This window comes from Triturus cristatus, chromosome 8 (genome assembly GCF_964204655.1).
Source record: "Triturus cristatus chromosome 8, aTriCri1.1, whole genome shotgun sequence".
NCBI lineage: Eukaryota > Metazoa > Chordata > Amphibia > Caudata > Salamandridae > Triturus > Triturus cristatus.
The window spans coordinates 997411256-997437920 of record NC_140591.1 but is presented as its reverse complement, the minus strand read 5'-3'; the positions used below and the strand labels follow the sequence as shown (position 1 = coordinate 997437920).

The 26665-nt window shown below is 46.6% G+C and overlaps 1 protein-coding gene across 2 annotated transcripts in view; it reads right to left on the bottom strand.

Moving 5' to 3' along the window:
- Positions 1–14586, bottom strand: part of DNAJC3 (DnaJ heat shock protein family (Hsp40) member C3) — a 251902-nt gene extending 237316 nt beyond the window's left edge. Inside the window, exon 1 of one of the 2 annotated variants that reach the window (XM_085622545.1) lies at positions 14409–14586. Coding sequence is in view for 1 of the 2 variants with exons in the window: in XM_085622544.1 (XP_085478670.1) it covers positions 12226–12307 (82 nt within the window). In the remaining variant the exon portion in view is untranslated. Of the gene's footprint in view, positions 1–12225; positions 12532–14408 lie in introns of those variants that run through there. The other variant, XM_085622544.1, reaches the window with a different exon arrangement.
- Between the last annotated feature and the right edge of the window lie 12079 nt (positions 14587–26665).

Genomic DNA, 26665 nt, shown 5'->3' with positions numbered 1-26665 from the left:
TGTAAAGTGGTTCTTAGCAAAATTAAACAAATGGTGAGCTTTCCAATACAGTTTACGCAGATGTGATCTTGCTAGGCCTACAAGGCAAAACAGGAATACATATGTCTAAGGAGCAGTGAACATTTATGAGCCATTGTCTTACTGAGGACAACAACTTTGAAAGCCTCCAATTGGAAAACGACAGAATCCCAAATCAATATTGAGATGGTATACTAAATTATGGATAGTGCTAGCAATGGGAAAGGTAATATATGGCACACCTCAATAATGCAAAAGTTCCAAGCAATATATGGCAACCAATGATAAATCATTTCACCAGCATCGCATGCATTATAACTAGCTACAGCACTCAAGAGTGCTAGAGCATAACTAATGGGGAGAGGATGTGGCCTAATGGCTAGAGGGTCAACCTCGAAGCTGGGGAACAGGGTTCGAGGCTTGGCAGGGACGCTCAACATCCTGTGATTCTGGCCAGATCACTTTATTTATTAAGTCAGTCTTCTTATTGTTTACTTTGAGCAAATTAGAGATCATACAAGTAGTTACTGCAAACATGCAGCCATCAGTGGATGATATTAAACGGAAGCCAAAGGAGATGAATAGAGAAACCAGAGGAACAACGTACAAATTAAGAAAGAGATGCGCTAAAATATGACCTCTGAGGGACCACACAAGAAGGGAGTCAAAATGAAGTTTGAAAAGGGGAGATAAGCTGCTTGGCATTTGTCAGACAAGACCAAGTTAAGATAGGCAGAGCTTCAGCATAAATACAGTGTTGAAACAGGCAAAGAATGTCACCGTGCAGTGTCAAAAGTCAAATTTATGGCCAATAAGATTAAGGCAGCTTTGTCCCCGTAATCTAAGATACAGCGCAGATCATCTTTGACTGCAAGGTGTGCAATTTCCTTGCCATGCAGAGGTGAAAGACAAATAGTACTCGCTTCGTTTAAGAGAATCAGAGGTGGGTACCACAGAAATCAAATGTGTGATCAATATTGGGAGCAAATGGAATGTAAAGAAAGGGAAGGCCCACACAAAGGGGAATTGATCGGGACCCAAAAACTTTTGTCATACTACTGTAGCAGTGACAAGCACCTAGCGACTTCTGGTGTCTATTCAGCAATAAAAGGGATGTGTAGTAAATGTGAAAGACAGTGGTACTCTACCAGGTGTGGAAAGTATCAGCAGATACCAGGGACGAGAGATGTAGAAGAGCCGAGTAAGTAGACCAAGTAATTCTTACGGTGAGCAATGGTGACGAGGATGGTTCCATTCAATTGTATTATTAGTTTTTACACCTCCCTCCCACCGAAGAATAAAAACAATGCATTGTACATGTACTATAAATCATAAAAGTAATAATATGATTAAAACTGCCATAAAATGAATAAAATACTTTTAGTTAGTAATGGAAGGAGGGTATAAAACAAATTGAAAGCTTATTTGGAATTATATATATTAATAAATATTTGTTTAACCCCTTCCCTGCTCATGACGGAACCGTTCCGTCATGAGCCACGGTTGGCGTGTGCTCATGACGGAACGGTTCCGTCATGACACTCCCGTTGTCGGCCGCTCCGCCTGCGCGGCGCTGTTTCCCCGCCTGTGCGGGGGGACAACGCAAATGGGCGGAGTCATGACGGAACCGTTCCGTCATGAGCACAGCTCAACTGTGGCTCATGACGGAGCGGCTCCGTCATGAGCACAGGCCCACCGCGCTGCCCCCCTGCCCCCCCCAGCGCTGCAGCGGAATGTCCGCAGCAGCGAAGGGGTTAAGCAGGCGTGCTGTGTGGGGGTCGTTGGTCTTTTCGCAATTTTAAGGATTGGCCCGGGTTTGATATATAATTGGTTAATCTGTGACACGGCGGGCTCCAGGCCGTGAAAGCGACGCACCCCCCACTGCAACAGCACAAGGGGCCATGTGGGGGAATTCTTTCCTCATACGATGGCGCTGCAGGACGTTTCAATTTTATCAGCCAGAGTCTTATTCGTGAGCCCAATGTGGGTTGTTATTGGTCCTCATAAAAATTGCTTTGAATCGGGCCCACTGGAGGGTGGTAAAAGTGCGGCAAAAGGACCACAATTACCAGCGTGCAACAGTAAGAATGAATATCAAGGGCACACCGGAGGCCACTATTTCAAAGTGAAAAGCGCGCAAGGTAACATGGGATATGCACAGAACATTCCGATTTGAATCTAAGGCTTCTGACGAAGAGGATAGAATCCTTGAAACGCGTAAAGCCTGGGGACATAAAAACGGAATGAGAAGCTGACTGCTATGTCAAAATAAAGGATGTTTCCTTACCTGCAGTTGGAGTGCGGCTTTGTTCTTGCTGGTGCAACTTTGGTTAATATGTATATATATATATATATATATATATTATCTACTGGCGGTCGCCAGTAGATAGTTATAATTAGGACCGGGTTTCCATAGGAAATCCGCAACATTCTATTTGGAATAACTTTGGCGCCGGTCGACGAATCCTCGCGAAATTTTCAAAACTAATGGGGCGCTACGCTCCGCTCCTACCCTGAAAGTCTCGGGGGGATTCGTCAAGCGGGGGCTGAGAAAAAAGGGGGGTCCCAAAACACGTTTTCCCCATGCATTTTCCCATAGGACCTTTAGTCCGAGCTACAGCCTGAACGGCTGAACAGAATTACTTGAAATTTGGCAGAGAGGTAGTCCTCAGGTCAAGGATGTGCCTTTTGTAGGTCTGGTGTAAATCTGTTCAGTAGGTCCTGAGAAAATAGCATTTAAATCAATATATATATCTGTAAGCGCGCTCCGTGCGCTTACCGTAAGCTTACCGTATGCGTACGGTGCCGTGCCGTGCGCAAGCTCAATTCTGATTGGTGGTTACATGACTGTAAACATTCGAATCGGTCGAAATCAGGAAGTGTCGGCTGCCATTTTCGGTCTCTCGCACTGACAAACAAAGGTGGGGAACGTGAAAAGGGGGCAACGAAGAGAGTTGCAGACCCCCTAGTGTTTGTCAGGGGGTCCAAGAAGGACCCAAAAGTACGAAAAATACATTTAATAATTTTTTTAAAAAATCGCGGAGTGCGCGTACGGTAAGCTTACCGTACGCGCACGGGAAAAAAAATAAAAAATAAAAAATTAAGAATTAACAATCGCATTTATTAAATAAATTAAAGGACCCACAAGGGAGAAAAAAACAAATGTTAGTGTGTAAAAAAAGGGGAGGCGCGCACGGCATGGACTGCGCAACGTGGGTGCTTGATGCGCTAAGCGCACAGAGCGCCCACAGCGCGCGCACGGTGCGTGAAGCGCACCGTGCGCGCAGGGTGTGCGCACAGTGAAAAACCAGAAAAAAAAATAAAAAATAAATACATAACTTAGCATTTAAAAAAACGTACAAATTCACTGAAAAAACCATAGGTTTCACACACGTTATAGTTAGGAATTATCATTTACAAAACCTTGCAAATTCACTTAAAAAACCATAGGTTTCACACATGTTATAGTTAGCTGTACATTTTACTCGTAAAAAAACCAATGAAATTCCACGTTATAGTTAGATCAGGTAACTATAACTTGCGCGACCGCAATCCACAATGTGTAATTTCAGATGTCATCATTGATGTCATGAGTGATGTCACTGACCATGTCATGAGTGATGTAATATGTGACGTCATCAGCAGTTTATTGTGGGCGCGCAAGTTATAGTTACCTGATCTAACTATAACGTGGAATTTCATTGGTTTTTTACGAGTGAGATGTACAGCTAACTATAACATGTGTAAAACCTATGGTTTTTTAAGTGAATATATATATATATATATATATATATATATATATATACACATATTACCTACTGGCGGTCGCCAGTAGGTAGTTATAGTTAGGACCCTGTTTCCATAGGAAAACCGCAACATTCTATTTTGAATAACTTTGGCGCCGGTCGACGAATCCTCGCGAAATTTTCAAAATAGGTGGGGCGCTACGCTCCGCTCCTACCCTGAAAGTCTCGGGGGGATTCGTCAAGCGGGGGCTGAGAAAAAAGGGGGGTCCCAAAACACGTTTTCCCCATGCATTTTCCCATAGGACCTTTAGTCCGAGCTACAGCCTGAACGGCTGAACAGAATTACTTGAAATTTGGCAGAGAGGTAGTCCTCAGGTCAAGGATGTGCCTTTTGTAGGTCTGGTGTAAATCTGTTCAGTAGGTCCTGAGAAAATAGCATTTAAATCAATATATATATCTGTAAGCGCGCTCCGTGCGCTTACCGTAAGCTTACCGTATGCGTACGGTGCCGTGCCGTGCGCAAGCTCAATTCTGATTGGTGGTTACATGACTGTAAACATTCGAATCGGTCGAAATCAGGAAGTGTCGGCTGCCATTTTAGGTCTCTCGCACTGACAAACAAAGGTGGGGAACGTGAAAAGGGGGCAACGAAGAGAGTTGCAGACCCCCTAGTGTTTGTCAGGGGGTCCAAGAAGGACCCAAAAGTACGAAAAATACATTTAATAATTTTTTTTTAAAAATCGCGGAGTGCGCGTACGGTAAGCTTACCGTACGCGCACGGGAAAAAAAATAAAAAATAAAAAATTAAGAATTAACAATCGCATTTATTAAATAAATTAAAGGACCCACAAGGGAGAAAAAAACAAATGTTAGTGTGTAAAAAAAGGGGAGGCGCGCACGGCATGGACTGCGCAACGTGGGTGCTTGATGCGCTAAGCGCACAGAGCGCCCACAGCGCGCGCACGGTGCGTGAAGCGCACCGTGCGCGCAGGGTGTGCGCACAGTGAAAAACCAGAAAAAAAAATAAAAAATAAATACATAACTTAGCATTTAAAAAAACGTACAAATTCACTGAAAAAAACATAGGTTTCACACACGTTATAGTTAGGAATTATCATTTACAAAACCTTGCAAATTCACTTAAAAAACCATAGGTTTCACACATGTTATAGTTAGCTGTACATTTCACTCGTAAAAAAACCAATGAAATTCCACGTTATAGTTAGATCAGGTAACTATAACTTGCGCGACCGCAATCCACAATGTGTAATTTCAGATGTCATCATTGATGTCATGAGTGATGTCACTGACCATGTCATGAGTGATGTAATATGTGACGTCATCAGCAGTTTATTGTGGGCGCGCAAGTTATAGTTACCTGATCTAACTATAACGTGGAATTTCATTGGTTTTTTACGAGTGAGATGTACAGCTAACTATAACATGTGTAAAACCTATGGTTTTTTAAGTGAATATATATATATATATATATATATATATATATATATATATATATATATATATATATATATACACACACATATTACCTACTGGCGGTCGCCAGTAGGTAGTTATAGTTAGGACCCTGTTTCCATAGGAAAACCGCAACATTCTATTTTGAATAACTTTGGCGCCGGTCGACGAATCCTCGCGAAATTTTCAAAATAGGTGGGGCGCTACGCTCCGCTCCTACCCTGAAAGTCTCGGGGGGATTCGTCAAGCGGGGGCTGAGATAAAAGGGGGGTCCCAAAACGCGTTTTTCCCATGCATTTTTCCATAGGACCTTTAGACACAGCTACAGCCCGAACGGCTGAACAGAGTTCCTTGAAATTTGGCAGAGAGGTAGTCTACAGGTCAAGGAAGTGCCTTTTGTAGGTTTGGTGTAAATCTGTTCAGTAGATTCTGAGAAAATAGCCTTTAAATCAATATATATATCTGAGCCAGCTTACGGTGCGCTTACGGTGCGCTTACCGTACGCGTACGGTGACGTGCGCGATTCTGATTGGCTGTTAGATCTTAGTAAACATTCGAATCGGTCGAAACCAGGAAGCGGCGGCCGCCATTTTCTCTCTCGCACTCTGAGTGGGGATTTAAAAACAAAGGACAAAAACATGTAAAGGGGCTGTTTAGACAGCTCCTAAGCACCTAGCCATGTTGGGGGAGTCCCCAAAGATCCCCCAAGGCCAAAAACGGAATTTTAATTTTTTCGATAATTTCGCCGATTACGCTTACCGTACGCGTAAGGTAGAAACTTATTTTAAAAAAAAAATTATCCATACTCTCCCCACCCCATGTGCAAATGGTGCCCGAAGGCCACCATTTGTGCATGGCATATCACAGATGTGAAAAATTAAAATATTACCTTTCACAACGAAGCGCATCATATGTCCTCCATGTGCGCACGGTGCACACGCACCGCGTGCTCACTGTGCGCGCACGGTGCGCGAAGCGCACCGTACGCGCACGGAACGAACTGCGTTAAGTGGGCGCGCACGCCACCAATGGCGTAAAGTAACTTAGCATTTAAAAAAACGTACAAATTCACTGAAAAAACCATAGGTTTCACACACGTTATAGTTAGGAATTAGCATTTAAAAAACCTTGCAAATTCACCGAAAAAACCATAGGTTTCACACATGTCATAGTTAGCGGAAATTTTACTGATAAAAAACCAATGAAATTCCCCCGTTATAGTTAGTGCAGGCAACTATAACTCACGCGACCTTAATCTTCTGCTGATGACATATGTGTCTTTATGAAAAAAAAATATTTGTAATATATGTATAGCTAAAAATTTATGGAAGAAGACATGGGCAAATAAGTGTCTAAATACAGTATTAGCATCAGCAGAGGATTGCGGTCGCGTGAGTTATAGTTGCCTGCACTAACTATAACGGGGGAATTTCATTGGTTTTTTATCAGTAAAATTTCCGCTAACTATAACATGTGTGAAACCTATGGTTTTTTCAGTGAATATATATATACATACATACATACACACACACTATTCCTTAAAACCCTTTTTCTGGGACATCGCCACTAGCAAAGTTAAAGTGTGCAGCAAACAAATAGAACACTTGAAAATCTTGGATCCCTTCAGGACAAAGGGCATGTTCATTCTTGGTACTGTACATCTTTCCAATGACACACTGTAAACGTAGCTGTGGACAGTTAATGGTAAGCAAATGATGGCAGAGGCAATGGCACTGAACGGCTGGCTGCCCTAGGGCACCCCTGAACTAACGACATAGTGGAGAGGGTGAATACAACACACAAGGACAGCACTGTGATGGGGCGAGAGAAAAAGGAGATTGGAAATAGCATTTGGATGACAGAGTTGCTGCTTGTAGTCTGACTCCAAACGGAACCGTAGATTTGGTGCCTTTTGAGGTGTTGTGAGAGAGGAAGCCCAAATCTACACCATGTATGGGATACAAGGGAAAGCTGAAGCAAGTCAGAGGGAATAAGACATTTTAAAAATGCAGTGTAGAGAAGAAGCATGATATGGCTGAATATAGACTGAATGCCAGGAGAGCCACATGAGACATCAGAATAAACAAAGGAGACTGGCAGCATATACAATTACTAGGGAACATTGTGAAAGAGAAGAACGCCTACTCTGACACTATCTAGGTAAAACTCGTACTATTCAAGGCCATAACGACAGAGGATGGCAGAGTATAGAACCAACAAAACCGTAGTATACAGGGAAAATGTATCCAAGGGAAGCTAGAGGATATGGGAAGGAGGAGAACAGATTAAATGAAAACAGGTGCTTAAGAAAGAGGTGTATGTTAATTTCGAAAAAGGTTTGACAACTTAGGGAAAGTCCAGTCGGATTTCTTATTTGTCAATGTATTTACGTGGTATGTTTCAGTTATTTAACTTATCTTCCATGTGTATATACGTTCTCTATGGTTCCATCATGCTACGAGAGGGAGGGGTGTGCTATCTTCGATTCAAACCCACTCTAGGTGTAGTTGTCCTTCTAGAGTGTTCAGAACATATTCCAGTAGTTATGCTTTGAAATTTGGAATCTCCAATCAGCTGGCCGAGTTGCCAAAGAATGTTGTGTGGAGGCCCTCATGTACGCATTGCTAAATAGTGTTTCTCATCACCCAGTTCTCCTTGGACTTTTGCGCACAGGACACTGATATTCCCTAGTCACCGGCTCTTCCAGAAGGTCCAGCCGAGGGAAAAAGAAACCCCTGGAAATACAGCCTCAGACAACTTTGTAAGACCATTACCAATTGAGCTAGCAAATATTCCGAGACATCCTTATACTATTATGGAATTAAAGTCACCACATTAATACAGTTGGTTAGATTATATCATACAGTTACTGATTATAACTCAAATGTAAAAAAATTTAATTAACCTTCTGGCAGGACATAAGTTTACACTAACAAAATGGAACACTGTTCATCTGCAGTTACTCAATCTATTACTAGGCCAAAACTTAGTAAAAAGCGTCCGGCTCCAATGACAGAATTATGTTGACTATGCTTATTACCTCAATAGTTCCATGTCATGGAAATCCCCACATGCCTGGATAATACCCATGCGGGGGAAGAGAGCTACTGAAATGGGCTGTGAATGCAGCAATCACAAGAAAGCACATACAAAGTGCTGGTAGTGGTTCACTTCTCAGTTTAGAAGCCGAGATCATCCGCCCTACGAAAAGTAATGAAGCCGCCTTGAGTTGGTATAGAAGTCCCAACTGTACCAGTTCAGCTTTCTCCAATAGTACATTTCCCCTAGGCCTCAAATAACTTCCTGCATGACGACCAGACCTCGAATGAGAACACCCACACCACCGGGTAGAGTACTTAAATCTAACAACTTTTCACCTTATCTTTGGTGATACCCACTGTTAATAGAGTCCCACTAAACTTGGGCAGACACTTACGCCCAAAGAATTTAGACCATAGCCTCAGAAATAGGATCGTCCATCTGTTGCCGGTGTAGACACTGTAAAATATACCATGACCAGTAAAGGTCTGAGCATATGTTTGTAATTTAATTAAGACCATTTGATGCCAAGTTCAATTTCCTCCTCCCATACTCGGAAACTCGCTGTCCATTGCTTATTTAAAAGTGCCAAAGTTTATTAAAAAAAACACAACAAGAAATACTACTGCATTTGTTCAACACAATTATTCACCCAATAAAAAATAAAAAAATCAATTATCAAATACGGCCTCAAAAACACCTAAGTTCCTTCAGGTGTTCAATATTCGCATTACAACTTGGAAACCCAAGTCAGTATCATCGGATACAAAAGGTTTACACTGCCATGAGGCAGGCCAGCCAGCATCACATCTATATACATCAAGTTTCACTCCTTATGAGTGAGTGTAAACTTTGGACATCAGTCTTACCAACTTCAAAGACTCAGTCGAATGAAAGTCTCATATTTGGCAACACTCTATTCGGTTAAAATATTATTATTATTAGGCGAAAAACTCTTAAATATAACTTGAATCGATGTTAGTGCCTCATGTCAGCATAGCCCAATGCTGGCCCCTCTAGTACATTATATTCACTTTCCTGCTGCGACACACCAAAATTTTAGACACACAATTGATGGACGGAATGCAGAACAAATCAAAACATTCACCCACAGTCAAGAGATCTGGGTTAAATCCATCATTCTTTTGCTCATCATGCCACCCCAGTTTAGACCTGGTTATATGCAAATCAGTCTTGACCCTGTGCCTTATGAGAGCAGTCCAGCCAAACTGCCAAGCCAGATCCTCCCTTAACCGGAAGTAAAACAACCTAGGTCCGGTTTCGGTGTTTCACCCCTCATCAGCCAGGATAGCTTGAATCAAGTGGCACAGTGAACCCGGGACCCACATCTGTGCATACCTGTGCACCTAGGCCAAGAAAGCAAAAGACACACAATTGATGGACGGAATGCAGAACCAATCAAAACATTCACCCCCAGTCAAGAGATCTGGGTCAAATCCATCATTATTTTGCTCACCATGCCACCCCAGTTTAGACCTGACCATATGCAAATCAATCTTGACCCTGTGCCTCATGAGAACAGTCCAGCCCGACCTGCCAAGCCAGTTCCTCCCTGGACCGGAAACAAAGATCCTAGGACCAGTTTTGGGGTTTCACCAATCATCAGCCAGGATAGCTTGAATCCAGTGGCACAGTGAACATTTTTGACATCTGTTAAAAAGCACTTGGATATGAAGTGTCAAATGAACAAATGCCTCAAAACAGGTTTGCCAGTTGTCAGGTGGGACTGTAGGAAACATTAGTCACTAAAGGTGAAGGCCACTATAACACTAATAACTGTTTTGAAGTAGTGCAGCACGTTTTTGCAGGGCTATCAAAAGTGTGAGGAGAACACAACCCAAATGGTACTCATTTCAGCCATGCCAAAAAGGCTGAGTCTGCCACATCTTTAGTTAAAGCTGCCATATGCACGGTGAAACCAAATTATGCAGGTAACCATTAACCTAACCTGCCATCTTGGAGAAATTAGGAAAGAAGAGCTGCTAATGCAGTTATCCCAAAAATACATCTGAGCAAGGGAGGCATTTACATTTATAACTACGTTTCTCGCGACATGTCAAAAAATTAATGTAGGTCATTTTCTGACACTATACTATAATGGTGGTTCAGCTTCACAGTGAACTCAATTGAATTGGACTGGATACATATGTCTTATTATAAAAGTGGCCAGTGTTTAACTGAGTGAATAAAAGGATCTGTTTCACAAAAAGATGGTAATTCAGGGGTGGGACACAAAACCCCGCCATTCTCAGGGACTTCTGATCAGGGAGGTGTTAAGAAACATCATGAAAGTCTTCTTGCTACCTGACAAATAAGATAAGCGACCCGCCCAGTGCACATAGAGTCCACAACCGCTCATGACACTTTGGTGTTAGTGAGACCCAGTCAGTGGTCAAGTGTGTGTGTGGGGGGGGGGTATATGTGTAGCAAAAACCACAAAAAGTTACAGAATATTGTTGTTTTTAGCCACACCCACATGCTCACTCGCCCCGACGCCTTGCGCGCAGCATCACAGTTCCCATACTTTTTAGGTCGAGCCCAGCGGTAACGCACATGCGCTGCTCGCTCTGCGAGGTATGCTGCAGTAGAGTATGTTGTGGAAGCCTCGGACACTCTAAGCCCATATTTGTCATTGGCTTGTGTCATTGTACTTCTTAAATGCTGGCTTCTGATTCGTAGAAAGGCTTGTTAGTCCCTCCTTGGTACCACCTTGTCTCCTTTAGTTACGCCTATAAAGACTGGACCTTTTACTTGGCTTGTTACCCGGTCTGCCTTATAAGTGGGTGAGCACTATTTTATTTAATGACACTGGGGACAATGGTGGCTGCTTTTTTTTGTATCTGCATGCTGAGAGCAGGGCCCGCTTTAGTGACACTGTGCTCATTTTTTTTTGCTTTGCTAACTTTAATTCGGAGTGCGCACGCCCTGCTTAAGGGAAACCGTGCACGGTTGTATTTTTTTTAACTTTAATACTAAGCGCGGTGTCCTTAAAGCGGGCGCCGCGCTCTCTCTTTTTTTTTTTTGGTCACGTGGTCTATTAGGCAGCCAGTGGCGAGTTTTGGCACCAGTGCATATGTAAATGTCCAACTGTACTTCAGAAAGATGGCGAGCTGGCAATTAATATTTTTTCCCAGGCGGTAGAACGACAGGCAAATGTATTTGCTTGCCTCTCTGCGGGACCAAACCAAGAGGAGGTGGTTGGAGAGCGTCCCTCTTGTCGAGCTTCCATTTCAGATCCCTAATTGAAAGGCGCTAAATAAAGATCAGGAGAGAGGAGAATTACGGGCGGACACAACTTAAAACTAAAAAAAATAGGAGAGAAGGCTGCGCCTCCATGCATTCAGCTGACAGTGTTTTTGCAACCTAAACCCATTTTATTAATTATGTTTGACATTTCCTTAATTAGTTTCATTTATATCCCATCAGCCACTACCAGACGATTGTCCCATACATCATTTTACTAGAAGACTGGCACGCTTGAGGAATATAAATAAAAAAACAAGCATTTGCAATGCAACGTGTCTCGCATTTGCCCGAGTTTGAGCTATTGGCATTGTAAACGACAATGCCTTTTATTTATGTTTTGGTTTTTGAAACATAAATAAAAGACGTTGTCATTTACAATGCCAATAGCTTAAACTTCCTTAAACCAAAACATAAATAAAAGGCGTTGTCATTTACAATGCCAATAGCTTAAACTCGCGTAAGTGAGAGACCTATTGCATTGCAAATGCTTGTTTGTTAATGCATTTCGACGGGCCGGTGGGAACACAGAAAGGGAGGGGGTCAATCTCCCCGGACATATGTCACGGTCTTGTGTCTAACCCGCTTAAATACTGAGGCAGTGTTGCTTTTTTCCACTCCTTAGAACTAAATATGTGCATTTCACAGTGCCCTGCGGTACACAGGGCTCCCCCCGCATTCTTACCTTCATACTGTAAATCGAACAGCACAAGCAGGAAGGGAAAGAATGACAGAATTCTGTTGGCGCAGGCGCTGGGAGACACCATACTGCTGTCGTCTGCAGTCGCCGACCTCGATCTTCTTTCCTTTCGAAGTGCTCTGAAATTGTCACGACCACGCGCCTCGACTTCCTACCCAGCTGTGCTGAGACTACCTTAAAACTCGGGGGGAACTTTGTGTACTGCTTGGGTCGTGGGCGGCCCTGATTGGTTGCGGGACGGCTATGCCACCACGCCCCTTCTCGGTCTCATTAGGAGAACGTGGAGGCTCTGGAAGAGGCCTGGGCTGTCACTGGCCGGCCGGGCCGAGAGGGCGGGAGCGAGCAGGCCCGAGCAAGCGTAGGTGGGAGGGAGCATATGAGAGGGCTTTCCCAAGAGCTCTTCGAAGGACTACGCTGGACGGTTCAATGAGAAACGAACTGTTAATCGCGTTACTGTCTTTCTTTGGGATTAGTTTTTTTGGTAAACTTAAATTAGCAAAAACTTTTAATATTTCGAGGTGGGCGAGCCAAAAAATTGACAGAAAAGCAGAACTTGAGCCGAGGGTCGGCTCTGGTTCTAAGAGCTTGTGCAGGAACCAAGCCTTAAACCTATTTGGCATATAAATCATGCAATACATATAATGTAAGAATATGTTAAGATGTCTTCAAAATTAAAAAAAAATGTGGGTCTGTAACATGCGGAAGCATTTTCCATAGTGCATCTCAGCAGTGAGAAGCATATTTTTTTTAAGTGAGATTACTGCCCCCTTAATAATGTCAATGCTGTTAGTTAAGTAATCGGCAAGTCAGGCATGTGTATGTGGACCAGATTCTTATTATACATAGTGCAAAATTATTGTTAAGTAAAATAAAACAAAAGAAGTTTTATATGCCACACATACCCTGGCCTGCACGCATGTATTTTAAGGTGCTCTGATATGTGATAATGAACAAAAAGGCAGCTTGGTGAAATAATGTATTTGCCTAGGATCACACAAATTAGCCAAGCAGGAAACCAGGATTGATCTTCGATTTTCCAGTTTCCTACCATGTAGTCCAACCACTGAATGTTTATATCTTCCTCACATCAAAGGTTAATGTTTTGTCCTTAATTCTTGGAGGGTGAGTTTAGAGTGTGGGTGACAGGCATAGTCCATATTTTATTTTCAGCAGTTTTAAATAGCACAAACCTTTCCCAAGGTCATTTGGTCGCTACCACAAAAGACACAAACTAGGTTAAGAAATGTTTTGGGCACAGTGAGATTTGGTGTGTTTTCCAGGATGCTGAGCAGAGAGAGGTCAGGATTCAAACCTAGTTGCCATGTTACATGATCAGGAGCTGTAGCCACTACACCGCATTATGCCCATGAAAGCTTGGCTTGTTTTACGCTCAGTGCTCAAAAGGACCTTGAGCTGAGTCAGACAAAGCATCTGTCTCGAGCTTGGCTCAATCATTCAGTGACTCGCCCACCTCTATCAATACTACAACTCATAAATGTGTATTTCTTTGCTCTTGTGTATAGTTGTAGTATTTATTTATTGCTTCAACGGGCAGCCTGGTAGCCCGTTAAACCATGCGGAGTGTGTGGTTGGAGTGTTGTATTTGTAGGGTGAGATTGCGCAGAAATAAGCACAGCATCCATAAGAGAGAAAAAGGGCACTTTGTTAGGGCAGGTCCAAAGCTAGCTTTCAACAACATCACATTTTAAATGGTAACCCGCCTCAAAAATACATCAACTTTTCTACTCCCCAGCTTCCTTAAATTGTCCTCCCTATTAACAGACTTTCCCAAACAAACCAATTCTTCCGCCACCCCCAAAACATGCCTCATCAATCCAACAACCATTCAAAACATAAGCCATTTGTTGCCTTTCATGCAACGATCCTTTTTGAAGATCCCTCCTGCTACCCCTCTACCCTATGATGTCCCTGCCCGCGCTCTCCCTCTCTTTTTACCCTTTTCTAGATTCAAGTGCCCATCCTGCAACCTTCTGGTTCAGTGCATTAGCCAAACATTTTCCACCAACTATGAAAAACACGGGGGCGTGGCTTAGCTGGCTGCAAAATGTCGCACCTTGAGTGGGCTCTGCCGGCCAAGCCTAACATCCTCCATCATCCCTCAAACTTCTCTCATACTGCTATCCGGAACCCGTGCCATTGCCACTCACCTGCCCTTGTGGCACACCCTGAGCCCTTTCCTGCCTTCCTGGGTCGCTGCTGGGCCGTGTTTCGCCGCTGAGTTAGCCCTGGGCCTGGGCCTCACGGCGCGCGCTGCCGTTTCAGCCTACTGGAGTCTGCTGCGCGATCCTCTTCTGGGACCAGCCATCTGCCAAGTACCGCACCCCCACTACACGTCCAGCAGAGCCGGTAGGTGCCGCGGCTGCGGGGGCGTGTTGGGGCAGGGTTGAGGGCGTGCTAGTCACATTGCCGGGTTCGGCCTCTGCACTCCCAAACTCCTTCTTCCTTTCGATGGCGCCCGTGGCCTAGGCCTCTCCCACCGGTCCTGGTGGGGGTGGGCGGTGTACTGTCCTTGACTCCCCCATCGCGCTCTGCCCCTCTCCCGCTGCGGCCCCCGGCTCCCCGGCATTGGTGACCTGCGGCTGCTGGATCGGTTCACGGACTTCTGGGCCTCACTTCTGTGGCGACCCCAGTGCCCCGTGCGGGGTGCTCCCACAACGGCAGCTCGAGCGTTGTGCACTTGCTCGCTGCCCTTCTGCCTGCCAGTTGCTGCCAAATTGGTGGAAGCCTTCCGGGCCATTGTCGGTCGAAGCACCGCTCCTGCTGCACCAGGCCGCCCTGCTGCTGATTTCGACCGGTGAATGACCCGCCGCTCTGCACCTTTTGGCGGCACCCTGCTGGTCCTGCTACCGATCCCACACGCAGCTTGAAGACTTCACACGGAGTTGTCCCCTATTTCCATTTCGGCCCAGCGCCCACCTCCTCTGGTCTGCTTGCCTCCCGCGGTACGGCAGCTGTGCCCCGGTCAGTGTTTCCTGCCTCCACTATGCTTATGTTTCCATTGACCTGGTGCCCTTCTTCAGTTTCAACGCCACCTGCTGCCCCTCCCATACGCAGCTTGAGGAATTCACACTGAGCTGTCCTCTGTCTCTATCTCGGCCCAGTACCCGCCTTACCTGGTCTGCTCTCCTCCTGTGGGTACAGCCGCCTGTGCCCCAACAAGTGTCTCCTGCCTCCACTGTGCTGCTGCTCTCATTGGGTGCCCCTGCTCAACCTCAACGCTATCTGTGACGGATTGCTCTAGCCGGCCCACCCCGAGCTGGTCCCTGCTGTTTCTCCCTCAGTTTGGCGGGTTGGCAGACTGACCGCCCACAGGATCCCAATGTTTCCCACAACCGGCCCAACTGTGTTTTGGCTCCAGGCGTCACTGCTGCTGCTCGCTGGGCCCTGCCCTACATCTCTCCTTTGCGGGCCTGTCGCCCCCCGGGCACTCTGGTCTCCTCTGCCCTGCTGCTTGGCTGCTCCTCTTGCCTGTGTCCTCCAATCATGGGAAGAACTGACCCAAAGCAGCCCAAGATCACCTTTGATCTGCGCCGCCAGACGTGCCAGGAGGGTATTGGTGCGGGCAGGAGTGACCCCCCTGGTTCCCTCGGAAATGGCGCAACTCCGCGAGGACGACTTGAAGGCCATCATGCTGGATGTGAAATCCACTGTCACCAACATAGCGGCTCAGCTCGATCAATTGTCCACCCGCCTGGACATGGTGAAAGCCCGAGTTGACTCCCACGATGCCCGACTTCTTCATGTCGAGACCAAGGTGTCTGACACAGAGGACGCTGCTACCCAAGATCACCAGAAACTGCAACAGATGGACAAGATACTAGCGGTTAGCCGAGACAAGAATGAAGATTTGGAAGCGCGCTCTTGTAGGAGTAACCTTCGCATCACAGGTCTGCCCGAGTCCACCAACATCTCTCGCATGGAGGACTATGTGGAGCAACTAGCACATGAACTCTTTGGCAACGTCCTCTCATTTGTTTTTATTGTTGAGCGGGCTCATTGTTACCTTGGTCCTCGTCCTGGCCCTGGCCTGCCCGCCCGCCCGCCCTATCATATCTAAGATCTTGAACTTCAGGGACCGTGATGCCATCCTCCGGGCGGCCAGGGAAAAGGGGCACATTCGCTACCAGGGTAACTCTCTCTCGTTCTACCCTGACTACACCATTGCAGTTTAGGCAGCTCGCTGCGAGTTTCTGCCGGCCAAAAGGATCCTCCAGAAGCACGAGATCTCCTACTCGCTGGCGTACCTGGCCAAACTGCATGTTAAACAAGGCACAAAGAATCTCACCTTCCCGGACCCAAAAGAGGCACTGGCTTTCGCTAAAAAACTTGACAGATCCCATCGTTCTTCACCGGCCAACTCCCAAGCAGCTGCTGCTGATAACCTCAGCGACAATGACAGATATATTCTCTGAGCCTTGACTTCATATCTCTTGCACTGTTTGTTTTCCTGGCCTGTAATTCTCATTTAATCTTCTGGGTTCATGCGGCCCCCTGGGCTAATTTCGCTCCCCTCTCTGCTATTGACGTGAAGTTCCTTCACTCCTTGATGTTTCTTCTAGTTGTTTGCTGACGCTAACAGCCTGGCCACCCTGTCTTCCTGGCAAGGGTGTATGCTGGGTGTCGCCATGCCCCCACGGGATAATTCCCATCACGGACACAGTCTCTTCCCTTTCCAGTTCCGGGTCCCTGGGGTTGGTGTGGGTGGTACCTCAGCCTGATTGGGGGGTTGGTGTGGGTGCAGGGTGTGGGGTTCTCCTGGGGACTGTTGTTTTGGGGGAGGGTTCTGGCGGATGGTTGTTTGGGGTCTGGGGTTTGCGGCCTCCTTATGAGGCCTTGTTGTTTGTTCTTGCACAGTCTTTTGCCCACCGCTTTTTTAAAATTAGGTATCCCCCCATGCTTACCAGATTCTTGTCAAGGGGATTGTTTTGCTTTTCCTGTTGGCCCATTCTGGAGATACGGTAGTATGTCTGTTGGTACCATGCCGAGATGTTATCTTGATTGTTGCACCGCTCTCTGCTCTCACACCCCATTGCACCACTCATTACAGATGCACGCAGCTCCTGCCCTCTATGCCACTGCTTCCGGACGCCCCTTCCCTGGTTGTAGCACCATGAGTAACACTACACATTGGACTTGGAATGTCCGTGGGCTCAATGACTACCGCAAAGCACGCTTGGTCCATGCCCATCTTATTCGACACAAGGTGGACATCTGTTTTTTGCAAGAGTCCCATCTTATGCAAACCACCGCCTCTAGACTCTTTTCCCGACATTGGGGCAAAATCCATTCCTCCTTCTACTCCAACTACTCCCGGGAGGTGTCCATACTGCTGCGCAAGGGCCCCCATGGCAGACCTCCCAAGTGCTCACTGATCCTGGCGGGCGATTCATAATACTCCACGGCACCCTGCAGGCCCAGCCCTTGACACTAGCGGCATTATATGGTCCTAATTGCGATGACCCGGACTTCTTTGCTCAAGTCTGGCACCACATCTCGTCCCTTGGCCCTGCCGCTCTCTTCTGGGGGGTGATTTTAATGTGACTTTGTCCTCTACTTTGGACCGGTCCGACTCCCATGTCTCCCACCCACGCGCGGCCTCACTCCTTAGCTCCATCCTCCTGGACAACTCTTTGTACGACGCATGGCATGATGCTCACCCTGTGGCATGGGAGGGCACATGTGTCACTGGTTCTCGTGGCTGCTGGTCCCGATTGGAATTATGGGTCACTACTCCGGATGCATTAGTCTGGCTAACCTCAGTTGATCATATGGCGCTCACTCTCTCCGACCACGCTCCCGTCAGCCTATCCCTCCGTCTTCCTCACTCCCCCTGCCGCGCCTTCTCATGGCTCACCCCCGAACGCACTGCACGACTCGGTCTTCTGTGATGAGATACAGACTGCAATCGTAAATTATTTCGAGCTCATCAAGGGATCTGTGGACTCCCCATCCACGCTCTGGGAGGGTTTCAAGACTGTAGTCCGTGGGTGATGCATCACCAAGCAATCTGGTGTTCTGCGCTCCATTCATGGCACTCCAGATAGGATTGAAAGGGAGATAAAATTGCTGGAGGCTTCTTATACCCAGAACCTGTATGCTGATACACTCGCTCAGATACGCGGGAGACTGAATATTCCGACGAGGCGAATAGGGAACTGGCTTTTCTCGGTAGAGCGGCACGGGCGTGTTGCTTCGGTGAAGGCGATTGCCCTGGTAAAACTCTTGCCAATCTCCTTTGTCGGCCTCACGCAGCAGCGTATATTACCGCCCTGCAAGACGGCAGTCCTTCCCGCACTACCTCCCCTGAACAAATTAAAGCGTGCTTCACTGCATTCTACACACAACTATATACTGCTGGATCGGTACCACCCTGCGAAGTTCTTGACCAATATTTTGATATTCTTCAACCCCTCTGGCTCGGTAATTCACATCAGGAATTCCTGGATGAGCCCTTCTCTAAGGAGGAGATCCTAGCTGTTATAAACAATATGCCTGGCAACAAGGCCCCCGGCTCCGACGGCCTGCCGGCCTCCTTTTATAAGGCCTTTGCCCCTCTTTTGGTTCCCCATTTAGCTGCCATTTATAACGAGTCCTTTAAAACCGGCCAGATCCCCCCATCGCTGTGTGAGGCACTCTTAACCCTACTTCTCAAGCCGGACAAGCCCCCCGAGCAGAGTGACTCCTATCGCCCCCTTTCCCTCATCAACACAGACAACAACATTTTTGCCAAGCTACTTGCCTCCCGTCTACTTCCACTCATGCCACTCATTGCCCGTCTAGACCAGTCCAGTTTTATCCCCGGTCACGCCACTTCTCACAACCTCCGGACCATTTTTTCCATCCTTCATCAAATCAATCCATCGCTTCCGGCAGTGGCAGCTTTGCTTGATGCCACCAAGGCCTTTGACACCTTGGAATGGCCCTTCTTGTTTTATTTCCTTCCCCGCCTGGGCTTCAGTCAGGTCTTTATATGTAAGGTGTTGCTTCTGTATACTCTTCTCACCGCTCGTCTCCATATTAATGGACAGATTTCCAAGCCCATTCCTATCGTACGCGGTACTCGACAGGGCTGCCCGCTCTGTCCAATGCTCTTCGCTGTCGCTATGGAACCTCTTGCAGCGCATCTCCGGCTGCATCATACCCATAGAGGCATTGGTTTTGCGGCTCGGGCTCTACTGGTTTCCATGTACGCGGATGACATCACTCTTTATGTTCGTCACCCCCAGGAGAATCTCAGTCCTCCTGTCTGTGAGGTGATACGTTTTGGTGGCTATCCTGGCATCCAGGTCAATTGGAATAAATCAGTATTATTTCCTCTCATGGACTCCACGACTCCCTTTGATCCTGATTACCCTTTCGTGTGGGCTTCAGAGCCCACTAGGTATCTGGGTGTTTGGTTAAGCAGAGACGTGGATGAACTCTGGAGATCTAACTTTGGGCGCGCAGTAGATTGGTTAGAATCCAAGATCCCTCATTGGAACCAGCTGCCGCTCTCTTTGGCCGGGCGCAGGCGATTGCCAAAATGGTGGTGCTCCCGAAGTTCTTATATCTCTTCGTTAACATCCCCATTCCTCTCACCGCTCATTTTTTTCGGAAGGTTCGCTCTTTGCTTATTACCCTGGTGTGGGTCGGACGGCAACCCAGGATCGCCTACAACATCCTGACTCTTCCGATGTCGCGCGGCAGGCTTGGAGCCCCGGGCTTTAAGCTTTATGCTCTTAGCGCTCAGGCCAGCTTTCTCCATTTTTGGCTCCACCCTACTCCGTTCCAACCCCATATTGCGGTGGAGGCTGACCTCGCCGCCCCGGGGCCGCTCACAACTGCAATGTTTGCCCTGGCAAAATGCCAGTGCACGGAAATTGACACGGTTGAAGCCTTGCGCTGGGCCTGGGACGGAATTTGTAAGATTTACGGCTTTGATACGCTATCCGCTAACACTATTCCTATTGCTCATCACCCTGCTTTTCCTCCACTACAGTCGTTGGGGATGGTCAAACACGCCACACGTCTAGGCCTCTCCACAATATCGGACCTGTATCCCGGAGATACTTTTTTTTCGCTTGCCACCGACTCTGGCTCCATGGACACCCAGTTATATTACCAACTCCGGGCTGTCTGCAGGAAGCTCCACGCCACCTTTCCCCAACCTCCTCCCTCGTTGGCCACTCTTGATCTTTTTTATGCCTCTTCCTCCCCTAAGAAATTAGTTACTAAACTTTATGCACACCCGCTTGCAGCGTCCTCCATCTCTCCTGACCGGGCACGCATTGCATGGGGCGAGGACCTCGGTATCAAGATTTCTCAAGTGGATTGGTTGTACTGTTGTACTCAGATAAAACGCCTCTCCCCCAACTACCTCTTGCGTCTCATACACTTCAAATACATACATAGGCTGTACCGTAGCCACGCCCATCTTCATAGATTGGGTCTTATAGCAAGTGACAGATGCATGCGTTGCTCCGTGGCCGCGGCTGATTTCTCTCATCTTGCCTGGCTGTGCCCCCGGGTCTCGGCATATTGGAGTGAGGTGTGTGCAATTATCACCAATATCACCTTGACACCTCTTCAACCTGACCCCGTGATCTGCCTCTTAGGCTTCGTTAAATCTTGCCCAGACGCATCTCGTCGTTTGACTGCTATGGTGCTGGTCCTCGCGCCGCGTAGGGTCTCCATGCGCTGTGGTCGCAGGCCTGCACTTAGTGCGGCCCTCTGGCTCGAGGATGCGGCCTGTTGCCAAACCCTCCTCTCTGAGTTCTGAGACCTTCTGCCAACTAGGTCTCGTCCACTGGACATATGGGGCCCACTCGTCTCCTACCTCTCAAGACATGACCCCCAGCATCCTGTGACTTCTCCCGCGCTCCCCGCCGGCACTCCGCCCGAGGCGGCCGCCGGTGCTAGTCCATGAGCTGCTTCCCTTTCATTCTCGACCCTTCACTCCCTCTACCTTCTCCCTCTACTCATGGTGCCTCCTCCGGTCATCTGCTACCACCTCTCCTGTGGCTTTTTGACAACTCTCCATGGCATTGTCTTCAATGTGACATGAGTTTGCGACTATCTCTGCTGTCATGCAATGTACTGCGGTGCTTAATACTTTGCTATTGTGGAACTATGTAACCATGCTGTGCAATCTTTTCTAATAAAGGTTTTTGAAAAATCAACAAAAACAAAATATGAAAAACACTGCATAAATGTTTTTCCTGTCCCCTCCTATAGCTTCACTCAGGAGGCGGTCGCTCCTGTAGCCATCTTTCCTCATCCTCTAAGTTAACATCAACACCATAACTTAGCTATCAATTTATTGGCTAACAACCCTCATTTCACAAAAAGTAATACTCTATCCCTAAAAAAGAACGATGAACACCGTCAGGTCTGAATAGGTTGAAATCATAATGTACAATACCTCAATGTTGAATAGCGCTTATAACTGTTTTGTCACAATCAAGCAGCATCTCTCTGTTTACCTTACGTCTTGCCCTCTCCACTGCACTATGCTTTATAGCACCTCTCCACAGTTGCCTTTGCACTAATTCCATTCACGCCACAAATGTACCTGACTACAAACTACGTACCCTGTCAAGCTCAAACTTCATTCCTAACAACAAAGCCTAACACGAAAGCTGAACTAAATCCTTTTCACATGAGTTAACAGTACTTCTAGACATGCTCTGTATGGCACCAAATTTGTTAGCAAAGACAAAAGCTAGGCCCATCTCCTGCTATTCTTACCCCACCATTCAAACAAAAAAAAAGACTCCCCAAAAAAATCCGATCTCAAGCCAACAGGTTTTCCAAAGGAACTTCTTGTTTTGCTGCCCATTGAGCAAGAGAATGGTCAACTATCTAAATGGTCACCACCGTTGACCACGGCCCACCACACAACCTGAAAGAAACATAAAAACATCAACTTAAAGTGAACCATTTCATTCATCAACTAGTCTAAATACCTTTCGCAACAACTGCACAACCAATCTGCCCAACCTCCTATGCTTTCCATCTAGAAATCCAACCTAATGGCCTTTAGTTGCCCCTATTCTAAATATCTCTTTGCCAAACTGCTGGTCTTCGACACCAATGTTCCTCAGTGCCATCTGCGTTACTGCAGGAATGACCAACGTCTTATTATTCGCAGGCAATTTATTCAGAATCCAGCAGCTATGCTAAACGGCAATAGTGCACAAAGCAGCTCTGCTAATACCTTTTTGAACTCACTCCATTGGCTTCCAGTATGTGATAGGGCCGAATTCAAGCTGCTATGTCATGTTCAAAGGACACTCTATGATCTTAAGCCAGCCATTCTTGCGATCGAGTGACCTTCTATAAGCCTACACGAGCACTCCGCTCGGAAAACCTGGCTTGGTAAGGACCAAGCACACCAAAAAAGCCAGAATGGGTGGGCGCTCTTTCAACCGTTTAGCAGCCATCCACTGGAATTCTTTGCCTCTTGATCTCCGCCTGACTTCGAACCTCCTCACGTTTCGAAAGAGGTTGAAAACGTGGCTATTTCCCCTATAAATGGACTCTAGTGTATGGTGCTATGCAGTCTTTGATATCCCAGTATATCCCTAGGGGATAACTGTAGCGTTTTATAAATACAGTAAATAATTAAGGGGCTCATTATGATGGGGAAGGACCGCCACCACTGGGCCGGCGGTGGCGGTCATTCCACCATCACACAGGAAATTCCTACTGCCAAATTAGGATGGCGATGGGAATCCCCATGTGTCCGCAGCAGATGGAGAGTCCGTCCGCAAAGGTTCCACAAGGCGGTCCTTTTCTGCCCGCCTTGTGGAACCAGGACACAGGGCAGCATTGCGGCAGTGCCTTGCAGGCACAGCCGTAGGGATTACGGAATCCCTTTCCGCCTGTCTTTTTGCAGTGGTCATCCCGCCACAAAAAGGCAGGCGGAGGCTGGATTCGGGGGCCCATTGCGGGCCCCCTCTGTGTGTGGGGAGGTGCACTGGGGTGCATTTCCATGCACCAAGTGGCAGGCAGCACGTGGTGCCTGCCATGTGGTGCAGGGAAATGCTGTGCAAGCAATTTTGACATTTACGGTGCTGCAGCCAGCAGCACCGACCGCAATGTTAAAAGCCCAGGATGCGCTCGTCAGTATGGCGGGCGCATCCTAATATGTGTGGTGGGACCGCCGTAAGTTTGGCTGGCGGTCCCAGCACCGTAACGATTGCGTGCGGACTGATGTCGCCCGCCATCGTAATGAGCCCCTAAATACTTCCAACAACTGAAAAACACTTTTAAATGTTCCGTCTTCATGACAAAAAACAACACACCTTTCACTCCCCCTATCTCCAAAAATTGTTCCCAGGTTCTCACAGGACACACATTACTCCCACCTCTTGCAGCACTACCCACCTTCCCTTTCCTTACTGATCAGACTTTGCCAACCACAATCTCTCCCTGTCTCCATACTTCACAAGCATAAATACTTTTGTTTCCTCTGCCACATACCAATTCCAAAACTTGAAATGCAGCAAAAAAACAACTACAACATATCCAATTGAAACAGGCACAACTCAAACTTTGAAATACAAATGGCCACAATGCTTAGCATCATCCCACCTAATATATCTGCCTTTATTGGTCTCCTAGCAAACCTTGCTGTGCCTTTCTCTTTTGTCCATTGTGCCAAAATTCTTTCCACAGTTCACTGGCAGAGGGTTCCTAACCCCAAAAGTTCTTGCCTTAAAAGCCTGTACCTGATGATTTGCCTGCTATATTCACAGCCGACATACCTTTTTCAATCATACGCATAATACGGCGTATTACATCTTCTTTCATTGCTAACAGCTCTCAATTCAAACAACCTCGTCTCACATTTCTTAGAACTACAAATTATCTCTAAGCTTGCCTATAAGCTCTTCTACTAGACAACTGCAAGGAATTCTCCACTAATTGAGTCCCTAACTCTCTTAGCGACCAGACTTATTTTTGCACCAATGTCTTCTGTGCACCTGTTCCTGGTCCAACCCATGATATTTGTGACCCTGTGAATGAGAACAAGCGAAAAAAACAATGTCATGCTGGAAACAACATAACATAAAATGCTGAACAAATTCAATAGTCTCATGTCCCTTACCTTTTGCTCACTTACCAAGATTACCACTGCCTCATTATCCACATTAAAGGTCACATTTCTATTTGCCAACTTGTCTCCTCACAATACCAGCACCACCAGCAGCAGTAAAAACTCCAAAGCTATACTTCTCCCTCTTGATGCCATTTAGCCAGCCATCTTTCAAAGAACCACCTACAATTGGAAAATAGCCCAAAGGCTTCTGCTCCTGCTGCATCTCAGAATATCTGAATTGACATAGAAGCTTCTCTTTTGAGAACTACGTTGTCATTTCATTTAAAGGCCTCACAAAACAAAGCGACACTCTCAAGAATGCTTTCACCCAGGCTGAAATCCATACCTTGTGGTGCTGTAGCTGTGGCAATGACATATACAATCCAAGCCTTCTGCAGATGACCTTGTTCACATTCACCACCCCACATGTAAAATTAAGATGGTCCAACAATCTCTGAATGTTGCTCTCCCTCACTGCCTCCTTCAGCAAGGTAACCCATTCTTGCACCTTTACTTGTGGCAACCTAACCTCCATTGTTATTATGTCCAGCTCAAAACATCTGGGCCTTCAGTCTTTTCTGGTGCCAATGGAACCCCTAACTCCTTTGTCAAACTCTGAAAAGGTGCCAGTACTTTACTACATGTGCTTGTCCTACAAATGCCTATGAACAAAAAGTCCAAATAATGCATAATCCATTAATAACCATAACAAGCCACAAAACACTACAACAAAACAAGTGCTAAAGGTTTCAAACCATTTGCAAGACAGCACAACCCTTGGATAGCACTTTCCAAACAAATATCAACAGATATATGACCTTAAAATAGAATTCTTAACAAAGGAAAGTCCACCGGGTGGACAGGTAATAGCCTAAATGCTGACCCGATGTCACATTTCGCCAATTCTTTCCTTTCTCCAAAAGACATCACCAATACCATGGTCACATCCACTGATACAAACTGCAAAACTGCATCCTCTCTAGCAATGAAATCATTCACTGATTGTTCTTACAGCCATGATAAATGATGATTCATCCTAAACATCCCAATTTTTTTTTGGGCACGATGCCTGCAGGGGAAATTATCAAGTCCTCCAATGCCCACTACTGAAAGGGGCTACGCCAACAAACTGAAAGCCCGAAATAGGTCCTACGAGGTGGACGGGTATGCCCAGACGTGGGTCCCGTGCTCTCCATGCCACTGGAGTCAAGTTATCCTGGCTGATGAGGGCTGAAAGCCCGAAACTGGTCCTAGGATGCTTGTTTCCAGTCCAGGGAGGACCTGGCCTGGCAGTTCGGACTGGACTGTTCCCATTGGGCGCAGGTTCAAGACTGATTTGCGTATGGCTGGGTCCAAACTGGAATGACATGGTGAGCAAAAAACGATGGATTTAGGCCCAGATCTCTGTACTGGGGTGAATGTATGACATTGTTCTGCATTCTGTCCATCAATTCTCCTTTTTGCAGTACTGAAAGGGGGCAACCATCCTACCTTCTGTCACTTTGTTATGCAGTTTTTCCGTACCACCTGTTGGCTTACTTTGGCAGATTTCAAATTGTCTGGAAATCTCTCCCCCCCCCCCCCGGACTTTGGTGGCCTAACCTAAACCCCTGCTTAAACCCCCATTTAAACAATAATTCAGCATCCCTGGCAGGGTAAAAATGCAACAAATGACCCAAACCTTCTGTCTTAACCAGTGTAGAAGCTCTTACCTCCAGACTATTGATGCCCTTGCCCTCACCCCTGATACCCCTACCTTGGTCCTAAAATGTGTCCCAAACATTGCTTCCACTGCTTTTCCAAAATTTGGATTGTATTTACAGTGGTTCCTGTGACAAAATCCCCTATTGAAAATCCAGTGGGTGCCTCATTAAGTCCTTGCACTCTCCCTCATTTCTACAACTTCCCTGGGGTGGTATTCCTGAAAAATTAACTATAGGGCAGTGATGTGAATTGCTGGTGCCAACTTCGTATAGGCCATGCATTGCAAATACAGTTTGCTGTCTACCCCCACCCCATGGCCTCTCCGGCTATGTTCCTAAACTGTCCTAGAATACCCCTCTCTTCGTGTCGCCCCTCCAAAGCCATACAAGGCTTGACGGTTCACTGCATATCATCTCTGGACCCAAATGCCAGTTTAGCTGCCGGATTGTACCCACAGATGCACAAACTTGGAGTGGACATGAGCCTGTGGGTCTCATCAAGCGCATCAGCTTGCCAATACCTATCTAGCACCGCTTTTTCAGATGGCATCCACAGCCACTCTCTAGTCATACCTACTAACCCTAGCCTTCTTTTTGACACCTGACCCTTCACAAGATA